Raw genomic sequence first — 13,862 nt, 5'->3', positions numbered from 1 at the left:
TACTGTTGACTAAAATTTTAAAATGTCTATAAAGCCAAGGCACTACTCGAGCAGACGGTTCTAGCAAATTTTGACACATTTCTTACATTTTCAAGTTAGGTTAGAGCTTTCTGTTTCGTTTAACAGAACATGCAGTAAAAAATTAGCTCCATTACTATTTGCAGATTGACTTCAGGAGAGTTTAGTATAAATACAGTGTGAACGTATGGCATAAAAACTACACTACACAAAACATGAACCAACTTGTGCCAGGTGGCCACTAAAATGCACGAATGCTATATAACCGAGTCAGGGCAGGAGTGCCAAAGGGGACCCAAGCGGTAGCGAGGGATGTGCATCCGTAGGGAGCAGGCGCATAGGCGTATACGCATAAACGAGGATAGTGGAAGAGCACATTTACACATACAAGACTTTCACTATCATTCAAAATTCATTTCAATGTGCTGTGCACTGACAGTAATTACTGATATTCACACTCATTCCTTCACGAAAAATGTTTCACATTATATTTTGCCTATAAATTTTCTATTTGGTAGAACCGTCTGCTCGAGTGAACCCAAAGCCAAAACTCTCCATTAGTATTTAACCGAACACAATAAGATTGATTATTGAAATCATACTAGGAATACAACAGTACGACTAGGATTCCCAGGGCATTTAATACGTAAATTTGCTTCTGGGATTTTGATTTAAAAAAAAAAAAAAAAAATCCATTTACTTTAGAATCAGAGAAAACATTAAAATAGTAGTAATTTCTTACGCTGATTGAGTTTTGCCTCTTGTACCGTCGAAGGACTCTCTCTCCCCAGGTGAGCAGCTTCTTCCAGTCTGCGGGAACTGCAACAATCTGCTCTTCTTTTCGATTTAATAACGTTAAAATACGAGATAGATCTCGTAATACTGTCCTGAAAATATAATATTCATTTACTTAGAAATTTCACCCACAGCACTATACTAGTTTGGGCTACAGCGCAACAATAATAAATATTATTAAATAAACAAATGTGCAATATTTTACATAATAATAATGATAATAGACTGAGATTCCTGACAAAATACCTTAATAAATTTCTGAATCATTTAGTGGTTGCGGTTTATTGCATGTGTGTGAACGCTCGAAAGAAAGACTTGATTAGCATTATCTTTGAATACATTTAGAATAAATTGCTTCACGCATTCTTCTTTTATATTACTTGAAATGGTGAAATTTAACATTCGTAAATGCAGAAAATAAAATGTTTGGAACTTTTAGTGTGTGAAAGTCGTAAATACTGCATAGAAAATATGTCCCTTAAGAATTTATGAAGGCTCCGTATGGGAGCTATTTGCAATTCAAATGAAAATTAAAATGTTAATTGCTCCTAATAATAGAAAAAAGGTCAATAGCAAAATCCTGATATTTCGTCTGGTACCTCTAGACTCCAGACATAGTCGTTGATTCAAAAGGAAATCAAAAAATGCAGGGATGGGTAACTGGCTCTCTATGTAAAGAAGAACCACATAAAAAAAAATAATAATAATAATAATTAAAAAAAAAAAACAGCTACTCTCATATGCAATCATTTTCTTGCCTTTCCTCTATTTGGACTATGTTTGGATGACTGAGGATCAGAACCATAAAAGTTAATTGTGGAAAACAGAAATAACAAACTCCGCTTAGGATCAATAAGGAAATCGAAGTTTGCGCGATCGGAGAAAAGTGTACGGGTGATGTAGTGTGCAGTGTAAAGTGAGCGATGTGTTCTTTTTATTACAGTAATGTTGTATTTTCACACACAGGAGTGTGTAATGCTTGTTTAAGTGTAAGTGTGCATGGTGTAAACATTAACATCCTCTATTAGGAGAATGTAGTAAAAATTTATTAATAAAAAAAATCACACAGGAGGTAACCAAAATATAAAAAAAATGTTTAAAAAAAAAGAAGAGGAAAAAATAGATGGAAAGGCTATCATACAATACAGGTGAAACTTAGACCCAATGAAGATGATAAACATACAAGAAAGACTAAGTATGATAAAGGCAACGAGGATGAAACAATTGAAGACTAGAGTAAGCTAGACTTGAGTCTAGAATAGAATAGAATAGAATAGGAAGTTACAAGATGAATTAATATTAGGTAGGTAGATGCTTATAATTTTTTTTTTTTTTTCATTTCTTTTTGTTGATTTTTGTTAAATTTTATCTTTTGTTGTTTCTTAGTGTTGTGGTTTCGTCCAATTTTCCTATCCCTCGTCCCTGTCCATCCTTGTCCAAATGGAGATACAAATGAATGGTGAAAAAATAATAAAGCAAAGAAGATCGCAATGATGATAGCCCTGTTTCGGTTAAACTTTCAGGTGCGATCTGAGCAAATATGTTTGGATATACAAAGATATCAAGCTTTTGATATTAATTTGATTTAATACGTATATTGGGAGTAGTTAAAGTAAGATTATGACTTTTGCTTGATGTCTTGAAGTAATAGCTTACATTTTCAAGGTTGTTATAAAAGAATATAAAGCCAATTACTCTAAACAAGAAACCAAATTCCTATTTATTATGTTATATAGTAAAACCCATTCAGGTGACCAGCTGATTAATTAAATCGGACATCTAGGTAATCATATAAATGTAAAGACGTGGTGTTATTGCTCTGTAAGATATTTGGACCATATGGATAGGAGGAACAATTTTCAATAGAAATGAGCGTGGCCCCTGAAACCGGTTTCACTGTCAACTGCTACCTTAACAATATGTAGAACCAAGAGTAATTTAAGTATGTTCATTGGGTATTCTTTGATTAAACTATAATTGTAGAATTTCTAGAATGGACAATGCAGTTCATTATACACGATTGAGTTTCTTTAAACAAACATTAATACATACTATGGAATTATTTACACATTTTATAAATTATGAGATATAAATAAAGCCACGGACCCTCTATTTTTTTCACGGACCTTTAAGGGTCCGCGGGCCAACAGTTGGGAAAGACTGTAATAGTAGAAGCTCAGTATTCGCACACTTTTCTTGTTAGGGATCACATATGTTATTAATTTCTTCCTGGTGTAGGAAATCTCCAAGCTCTATAAACAACACTATTGCACCAAATAACATACTATGGATTGCCATATATATTCAAAAGGTACGCTTAGCTTATTTATGTTCAGATATCAGTAAGTTTATGAAACAAATTCTCTTAACTTCTGGTTCTTAACTCTTCCGAAAAAAAAAAAAATTCTAATAGCTTGCCGAAATCAGATCATCAGGAAAAATAAAACAAAATAATTACTAATGTGACAAGAAGTGAACATTGATTAAAAAAGAAGATATCCAAAATTCGGACAAGAATTTTGAAAAAATAATTATATTGAAAATTACGATGATCATAAAATACATTGAAGGCAGCCTTACACTAACAATCACCACATTTACACCAACGCAGTAAGCATTCCAAACTTCAGTAAACCAAATTTTACACGGTATTGTGCACTCCATTTACAAAATTTTACTCCATTATCTATTTATTACTGGAGTCCCTAGTTCAATCCCCGGCTAAGTTAGTTTATGGCACACAACATCATGTTCGTGGGTTTTCTCTCCTTCCACATTTTCATTCTATCAATTCTCCTCTCATCATTCCCTTGCCTTAATCACTTGTCTTCCTTAGCCTAATGGTCATAATCGTTGAACGTTAAACTGAAAAAAATCAATTTTTTTTCCTATTTATTACCTGTATGCTTTTGATTTTGAATCTGTGCGATAACCCTCTGGTGGGTGTAATTTTTGAACTTTTCTTCTTGTGTCATTTAGCATTGAAAGAAAAACTGGGGCATCTGGTCTCAACGTTGCAAGAACTTTTAAGAATTCAGTGCGTTCTGCGTTATCTACAAAAAAGAGGGAAAAAAGCAATAATTAGCTTTTTCTATAATTACGTATGTATATATACTATATCTATTATTGATAACAGAAATCTCTTGTTGATCACAATGTTTAACACAACTAGTGTCAAACATCAGACAATGCAAAACCACGCTCAAGAATTCTATTATTCTACTTACAGTCCTGAATTCTCTTTACGCTTTCAAAGTTTCGACTCTCCCCTGGAGTCTTGGTTACGGAGGTTAAAACAGAAAGAAAAAGGAAGAAACATCAAGGAATAGAAATGGAACGGACTAGTACCAAGGAAAGATCTGTGTTATACGAAAACACGTTGTCAAGTACGTCAGTGATCAACGGATGAAGATGATGCAAACTGTTTGACGTGTTTTTCGTACAATACAGCTCTTCCCTTGGTAAGTCCGTTCCATTTCTATTCCTTTTCTTCCTGTTATTCACCTCCGTGACCAAGACTTCAGGGGAGAGTCGAAAGCTTGGAAGCTTAAAGGAGATTCAGCAATTACAGAAATCGATATGTAGAATGATAGTGTCAAACACTTGAAAAGTACGATTATGTACACTCATGTCTAAAATTATTGTCGCATGTCTATAAATATGTTGTTGTAGGAATATAATTTGATAACGAATTCGGCCGGCATTTCTTACAATGTTAGTATATGTATACTCGGCAAAGACATGCACATGTACGTGGCAAATTTCATGTCAAAAGAGCAGTAAATAAGAACAATAAAACGAAAATAAAATTTTCTTGTCCATTTAGCAACATTTTGTTTTACTTATTCTAATTTTCGTATTTATAATTCTTTTCCTAGGAAATTTCCCACAAATATAAATTTTCCCGATAGTATCAGTATTAAAAGTACCCTTCAAAATCATTATCAAATTATATTCTTACAAGAAGACAGTTATAGATATGCGACAATCATTTTGGACATGAGTATACCTTTACCATTACTAACTAAAAATTTCAAAAGAATTTATATATTACTTAAATTGTGTCAATAATAATAATAATAATAATAATAATAATAATAATAATAATAATAATAATAATAATAATAATAATAATAATAATAATAATAATAATAAATCGTGACGGGGGACATGGCCAGAATATTGACGTTCCCATAACTCCCAAATCAATATTTATTTATTTGTTAGGCAGCAAAGAGTAACAGCCACAGGTGCGCTCGAGTAGTAGGTACATGATACATGTAATACAAATTCAGTACATACAATCAAATTTATACAATAATGTCATAGAATATACTTGATAAGAGGCAAATTACACATGCAACTCATAAGCTGCACATGCAGTCGAAATTATAAAATTTTAACATACAATAAACTTTAAAATGATTTTATACTGGGATAAAATATGACATAAAATAAATAAATAAAACAAGAAAAGGGGATTACAAGAAAAGTAATCTATATAATTAAAAAATCTCATATTAACTATTAAAAAAAACATGTAGTATCTGAACATACAACTACAAAGAAAAAATCTTAAGCCTAAAAGAAAGAGAAAAGACGAATAAAACAAGAAAAAGATGGTCAAAATCCAGAACTAACAACCGTGCAGTTTTACTATAGTATAAGTAGAAGCAGCAGTAGTAGTAGTAGGAACGGATTAGAAGCCCCGCAGGGGTTTGTTGGGTTCTGTTCTCGACGTAAATTGGGCAAATTAAAGACTTCCCCAAATTTTTCTGTACATTTTACAATCTGTGGATCCGTATAGTAAAACTGCACCCTAACAACCCCCTCTCCTTCAAGAAAAAATAAATAAAAACCATCTCAAATGACACCACTCTAAATTAAATAGATAACACTAAAGGTTCTTTAATAGCTGAATAAGTTCTGAACGAACTTTCACAAATTTCGTTGGAAAATATATAGAATGGAATAAAATTTAATTGCAGTATCAATGGTTTTATAAATCGATGATTTTGCAGTAGAAGCTTTAGAAACAAAAGGAACAAAATCTCTTAGTGTTACGGTAAGGAATTCTGATGCACACATAACCATCAACAAAGAAATCTCCATGAAGAATATTATGAAAAAAAAAATTAAGATCGAAAATATACTGTATATGGCCTGTCAGCTAAAGACAAAAGATACATTTCTTTAGACACACTAGACAAACTCATATCTGTGAAATCGTTGAATTTCTCTCGTAACCAGACTATTAAGTTATTCTGAATAGACTCAACAGTATTTACAAAATAGTTGGCTTTCTTCTTCCAAATCACCATACCATATTCCAAATAAGAACGCACATTACACATGTAGAGAATTTTGCAAGTATTAATAATGTATGTGGTGTTGATTGATCTAGAAAAGGCTTTTGACCGAGTGAATTGGGAACTGATGGAAGTTGGAAAGAAAGTTGGGTTGGAATGAAAAGGTCGAAGACTCATAAGAAACATTTATTAACCAACAAGTAAGTGTTGGAATAGGGGAGGAAATGACAGAGGAGAGTGTAATTGGATGGAGACTTCGACAGGGATGCTGTCTCTCGCCTACTTTATTTAATATCTATCTAGAAGAGAAAGTGGGAAAGAGCCTACAAAATGAAGACAGCATTTCAAGAGAAGGTAGAATGATTAGGTGTACACGGATTGCAGATGATATGGTGCTTATTGCAGAATCTGGACAGAAAATCAATAACATGTTAGAAAACTTGAGGAAGGGCTGTGAAGAATATGGGATGAAGACAAAAGCCATGGTGATTGGAACGAAGGGATCAGTGTCAAATATAGAAGTAGGCGGGGAGAAAATAGAACAAGTGGCTAGTTTTCGATACCTGGGTAGTGTTATTAGTAATGATATAAAATGTGAACATGAAATAAAAGCAAGGATAGGAATGGCGAAAGAAGCATTTAGGAGGAAGAAAAGTCTATTTTGTAGGGCCTTGAATAAAGAGTTGAGAAAAGACTCATAAAATGTTTCGTGTGGTGTATTGTACTAAATGGGTCAGAAACATGGACATTACGCAGAAATTATAAGAAACGACTGGAAGCTTTTGAAATGTGGATGTGGAGAAGAATAGAGAGAATTAACTGGGTCGAACGGAAAACGAATGAGAGAGTGTTAGAAATGATGGGGGAGAAAAGAACAATTTTAGATATTATTAAGAAGAGGAAGAGGAACTGATTGGGACATTGGGAATGAACTGTATCATGAGGAACGTTTTAGAAGATATAGTCACAGGAAAGAGAGGGAGGGGGCGAAGGGGACTACAAATAATGAATTATATTAAAACAGAGAAATCGCATGTGAAGACGAAGAGGTTAGCGGAAGACCGTTGAGCATGGAAGCTTCTCAGTTGCAGCGAGTGACCTGCAATAACGGCAGAATATCTAATAATGATGAATATTGGAAAACTTACTGTAAAGCCATTTTAGCATCACTAAATTTTTCCTGGCCTTAGGTGTGATTACCTATAAATATTTTTGAAACAATAATTTGTTACCTAATATTATTCCGAGTCTTTAACATAAGTTCCAAATTAAATTTCCTATGATCACCTATTATATACGTATTTATAAGACAAAAGATCAATTTTCACAATAAATCGAAAAAGAATGTCAGAAACCTTCATTAACACGATTTTTTCTACGAAGAGCAGTCAAAAAAGTTCCCGGAATTTTGTCGCAGCTCTTTATTATCACAAGATAAATATACACTCATTTGATCTCATTCAAAGCAGGCACTTTCGGAACACACACGCATGCTCCACCGCTCCTGCCATTCTGGAAATATTGGCGAAAGTTCTTGTTTAGTATTTTCCGAAGTTCAACTGTCGTGGTGGATTCGATCTCTTCTATGGTGACGAAACGGGTATCTTTGAAGCCCATTTTTAGCTTTAGGAAGAGCCAAATATCCGTTGGTCCTAAAATGTCTTAAGGATTATCAAAGTCTCTGAAGAAGATTTCCCCAATATGCACATGAACTTGATGTTTGTGCGTTGCGCGAACTGCGACATTGGTCCAACTGATTACCATACACTCCTCTGTTGAGCTACACCATTCACACATTGCCTGTTATGACATGTTAACAATCGTCAAATTCATAATTAGGCGACCTACGGACTCTACTGTACAGGATTCATTGTGATTACATTACAAATGCCAAACTACCAGTACATTCCGGGATTTTTTTTTTGATTGCCCCTCGCATAAGCAAAAAAAAAAAAAAAAATCGATTTGTATACTTTGTTTACTGAAAATGTAAAGTGTTATTTTTTTTCGCATTTGTTTGTATCTATCTACAGAATTCACTTACTTTCAAGAATTCCTGTTTGTGTGCCATGACTGGCGTAGTTATTGCGGTGAGGCTCCAATGGTTCTTCCATAGCTTTCAGCCTTCGATGCCGCAAATAGAGAAACGCTCCAAGTAATACTCCTAAACAGATAGCAGCACCGCTCACAGCTCCTACAATTACAGCCAATGTTCGACCAGATAATCCTACATTCTCCAGGAAAGTATTCTCTGCAACAAATAAATATATTATTTGTATTTATGTTTATACATATAATATCCATACTTATTATTATACAATTGCTGAGATTTCAAATTGCATGTACCGCAAGATTTTAGAGAAAGATGAAAGGAAAAAAAATATATAAACATTTTAAATTCCTTTCCCAAAATAACCGCGAACATAAAAAGTTGAGAATCAGTTTTACTAGGTAAGCTACAGTACATGAGTGCTTTATAAATCCACACTTGACTTCGTCACATGCACCGTTAGTGTTGATTAAATTTATTTTTGCCAAAGAAACTAGAAAATCCAAAGCAAACCATACTTCTAGTTACTTCGTTTGTAATTTTAAAGAAATAGTTCCCAACAAATTTAGCAAATTTAAAGGAAAGGGTCGATGAAGAAATATAACCTACTATTGTCGAATCTATGTTCATTCCCTTCGGTTTCAGCTTTCGATTTTATGAGATAAAGAAAATTTTAATATCCATCAAATGGCGTAGTTAATTATAGAACATATTGTGGTAATTTTTTGAAATATCTGTTTTTATCATCAAACTTTTGTTAGAAACCTACAAGGGACATCTTTTTTAACAGTATTTTTGAACGGAGTGAGTGAAACTTTAGTTTGTGCGACTATTTAGTTTCGCATACATTAGGTGCTTAAAAATCTACGTATTTGCCGTAAGTACCACCTGTAAATTGCTGACATTCAATGACATTTTATAACATAAATATTGATAGGGAGACAGGGGTAAAAGTGAGGGGAACGGGGAGGACGTCGTCCCCACTTGCAGAAAATATATGTGGCGTCCCCCCACTTTCTAAAACAATTACAATGGGCAAAGTTAGGCACGGGGGACGGCGTTACGTCATGCATTCCTGTACCTTTACAGATTCACTTTTACCTCTGTAAGGAGATATCGTTTGACACTCCACAATATCATCAGATCAACAGTGTAACCAACTATATAAAGTTGTATTTTTTAAATGATGTTACCTCAACTGATTAGATCAGTGGTTCTCAAACTTGTTGTTATTGCGACCCACATTAAATAATGAAAATTACCTTGTGACCCACCTATTACTATTCAAATATACATTGACATTCTAGGTAATGGTGGTGTATTTCAAAGCAATTACATTTTGTAAACCATATCTCTAATTTATTATTTCCTAAATTAAAAAAGAAAGAAAAGAAAAGAAAAAATACATGATACACAAAAATAATTGAAACGCAAAATCTTTGTACTGCTATTCATAGAGATGTATGCGATGCATGTTCTTGTTTTCGACATTTATTAATAACTACATTGGTATCCACGCTGATCCTAGTTCAGGTGTAAGGAATTGAGATGCAGCCAGTTTCTGTATTTGTCTTGATCCCATCAATCGCTGAAAACCCAGTTTCACATAAATAGGAGAAATAAACTGGAATAGCACCTTCAAAGCTTCAGTTGAAAGTTGTGGATAGGTTTGCTGAATGGGAAGCCACAACAGTGCCAGCTTTTTAGGGTTGAAATTCATATGAAATGAGCTATCTTGAGATATGTCTATTAGTTTCTCATCAGTCTTCACTGATATTCCAGTTGAAATGCTACTGAAAACGAGTTTGCAATCCACTTTTGTTGCTTACACATATCTTCAAGGAAGTAACATTCAAAATTTTCTTTCAATGTCTCCAAATGTGTGGATATTCCAGAAAGTACGGAATCGTCTGCGTTTACTTCATTTTCGATCACGAAAGTTTGAAATGTTTTGAGACAGTCATAATTGTGGTTTCCAACGTTACTCTTCCAGAAAACAAGCTTTCTCATGAAACCTTCATCTCATCAACAAACGCTTCCAATTTCCATTTTCTGAATAGTACTTCACAATATATGTTTCTCCATCTACATAAAATTTTCATAATTAAAAGAAAAAAACTCACGACTCACCTAAAAATAGCCCGCAACCCACACTTTGAGAAACACTGGATTAGATATTTCAAATCTACGTGTAAAAAAAATAGATAATACCACATTGATTATCCAGTATTACAAACTAAGGACGCTGCAGTTTCACAAACATCAGTAAACACACATTTTGGAGAACTCTGCAATAGTAATATCGAAAGTGAGATGGACGTGCCAATGCACCGGTACATTGAAATACCTTAACATCAAACACTATGACCACAATGTGACTTATTTCTAAGAAGCAGGAAGAACGTTACAAGGGATTGAAAATTTTGCTTCCTTCAAAAGATTTTATTTCGAAAAAGTGATCAAGTAATTATCATATCCAATCAAGAGATGATTTAGAATAAAGCCGTTTATCTCAAATTATTCTCAACTCGTTCCGCAGATATAAAGAACATGGATATACATTGGTATATTCAGTGGTGCCCCCCTCATGTCCATGACGCACCCCCCCCTCAATTGTCTATCCGTAGGTGTTCTTCCATGAAAAAAAATCTTTTCGATTAATTTTTGCACCCCCTCAAACATATTTATATAGATTTTAACCCCCAAATATTTCAATGACGCAGTTTGCGTCATAGCCCCTCCTTGTGGGCACCCCTGGTATATTGCTTAAAAGGACGTAGTTAAGAGAAATCGTTTTTAAAAAGGTTTTCGTTTGCTTCTGCAACACTGCAGCAATTTTTTTTTTTTTTTTTTTTTTTTTTTTTTTTGGTAGTTGTAATTACAACAAGTTCGAGATTCCTCTACGATTGAACTCAATAGTAAAAATCATGGATAAATCGAACTTTTGAGTCAAACTGTTTGAATAATTATAATTCGTAGTAATACAGTGTAATACTTTTTAGTGTTTGACAGATTGCAAAATGTGAAATGAAATATTCCAGTTTAACTTCCCACGATTATGCCCTTTAGGCTAAGGGAGAAAATGATTAAAGCAAATGAATGATGATGGAAGAATTGAAGGGATGAGAAAGTGGGAGGAAATATAAGTACCGCGAGAAAATCCACGGACACGATGTTGTCCACCACAAACTTAATTGCCAGGGGATAGAACGAGGGACCCCACGCTCCGAAAAATAAAGTGTTCTACCACTGAGCCCCCTTGATAGATTGCATACAGAAGAATTCGCTTTCAACTGGTTTTCAGATTTCAGTTATCCATAGGAAGCTGTGCAGAATACGAGACACAATCAATTTGATAATAATAAAGAAAAAGGGGACGAGATCGGCAATAGAGTACAGAAACAGCAAGTGCCAAACTTATTTAAAATTTCCAAAATGTTTAGTGTTGCCTCGAGACGAACAATAAGGCTGTCTTGTTCCGATTTTCAAATTATTTCTTGTCTCTTCTTGATTCTTGAAGGGCTCTTCCAGTTTCGTCTCTTTTTTTTTTTTTTAATATATGTACAAAATTTAGACCCCATTTTTTCTTAATTTCATTTAAAAGTTACCAGAATCCTTCTACGTCAGAGATAAAGATATAATATAACAACATTTAAATCATATTTAATTTTGAAGTATTTACTATTGTTTAATGACTTTCATATTTTCAAACATTGATAACTGCTCTTTATTGTACGCCTAGAAATATTTTATCAGTTTGTAGTTTTTATACAATGGATCATATGACACTAAGTATTTGAGATCTAAGACAGGTGAACTAGTGTTAGCCACGAGATTCGAGCGATTTCTCGTCTTGTTTCGAAACGAGACGAGATTTTTCAAGTTTCTCGTCTCGTCTGGGGTTTAAAAAGTTCTCGTCCCGTCGGGAACATTGGAAATGGTTGAATTTTTTAAAAAAAAATATTGAATGTTAACCAAATAATATTAACTAACTAACTAACTCTACGGCCTATGGAACCCGGACGAGAAAGCTCTCCATTGACTTCTATCCTTAGCTAACTGGATCCAGTTTCTACTTTGTATTCCTATTTCTGGGAGATCCATCTTAATATTGTCTTCTCATCTGTGTAGGTCTTTCTAATGGACGTTTCTCGATTGGATTTCCAGTTAGAACTTTGATAAAGTTCCTACTTTCTTCCATCCTGCCTACATGATCAGCCTACCTGAGCCTCCTAGACTTGATGACCCTAACAATGTTTGATAAACCGTATAAATTATGTAGTTCCTCGTTATGAAGTTTCTGTCATTCCCCATTTCCGTTCCTCCGAAAATTTGTCTAAGGATCTTTTAAATACTTTCGGTCTACGTTCTTCCCTCAGAGTAAACGACCATGTTTCGCAACCATACAGCACAGCAGGCATGATTATCGTTTTATATATTTTACGCTTCAAATTCCTAGACAGAATTCGCGACGATAAAAATATTAACGACGTAAATAAAGGTTTCACAAAGATGACTACCAAGGAGCTAAAAGGACGAGTATTTTCTTTTTAATATTTTGTGAGAAGAAAGTCAAACATAAACTATTTTAGTCGGAAGTCGGCGTTCTCCAACTTAAGCAAGCAACAGAAGTTGTTGAAATAGAAGGATAAAGCGCTCAAGATGCATGTGCTAGATGCGCCATAATTTTATTATCAACAATATTACGATAAAAAGAAAAAAAAATACAACAAAGTGTCACTTAATCTCTTTCATAATGTAGCCTTCTTGTATTATGTAGCCTAATCAAAAAAAGAGAGTTTCGCTTGCCAGCCCAGTGTTATGAAAGCTACTGAAGGTAAACTAGTACTAACACCTTACTACACGAAAAGGTAAGAGTAAAGTGTTTAAAGAGTGAACTTACCTCTACACACGCGACCCATGTAATCCACTACACTGGACCATTCATCTCGATAGCCAGGCGGACACTCATCCACGCATTCTCTTGTTCCATACATTATTTTATGCACACATTTGTAACATACATCATCTGGCCCGCATCGAAGACAATGCTCCTGGCCTCCACAGCCTGGAAAATAAATAATTTTAAGAAATGTAAATACAGAAATTTTTAATAAATCTAATAGTTCAAAGAAATATATACATATAGAAATAATATAGCCGCACGATTTGGGTATCAGTGAAATGTAGGGACGGTGTTCAGAACTTCTAGAAATCACTTGAATTGCACAACAAAGCAAACATTTTGTCTTGGAAATTACCGCGAATGTTTCATCGTTATATGGTGAACAAACAAGTAAAAAGTTGCATTTCATTTATGTCCTTTATATATATATATATATATATATATATATATATATATATATATATATATATATATATATATATATATATATATATATAAAGATACACGATACTAATAATGCTAAAATAGGTTCATTTTATACTTCATGTACACTTAGCTTTAGTAATTAAATTACAAGTAGGAACCCGAATTAGAATCTAATTTAAGACTACTGGCAATTCTAAAGAATAACCAAAGCATACGGAAATTCATTCCTTCGCAAGGAATTTTACATTTACATGAAAAACAAGGAGTTACTTAGAGAAATATTACATTGGCTAAAGAAAGACTAGTGTATGTCACATTTATAGAATGTATCTAATGCATTCCAGTTCAAAAATAACGT

General features: G+C 33.7%; 1 protein-coding gene across 1 annotated transcript in view; it reads right to left on the bottom strand.

Moving 5' to 3' along the window:
* Positions 1 to 13,862, bottom strand: part of T48 (FU domain-containing protein T48) — a 98,159-nt gene that overhangs the window by 7,240 nt on the left and 77,057 nt on the right. Inside the window, exons 2-5 of the mRNA XM_081731982.1 lie at positions 13,076 to 13,240; positions 8,167 to 8,373; positions 3,713 to 3,866; positions 761 to 905 (exon numbers count right to left, since the gene is read on the bottom strand). Coding sequence (XP_081588108.1) covers positions 761 to 905; positions 3,713 to 3,866; positions 8,167 to 8,373; positions 13,076 to 13,240 — 671 coding nt within the window. The remainder of the gene's footprint in view (positions 1 to 760; positions 906 to 3,712; positions 3,867 to 8,166; positions 8,374 to 13,075; positions 13,241 to 13,862) is intronic.

The sequence above is a fragment of the Thermobia domestica genome, chromosome 11 (assembly GCF_964235325.1).
Source record: "Thermobia domestica chromosome 11, izTheDome1.hap1.1, whole genome shotgun sequence".
Classification (NCBI taxonomy): Eukaryota; Metazoa; Arthropoda; class Insecta; order Zygentoma; family Lepismatidae; genus Thermobia; species Thermobia domestica.
The sequence above is the reverse complement of the archived record's forward strand: the minus strand, read 5'-3'. Positions and strand labels throughout refer to the sequence as shown.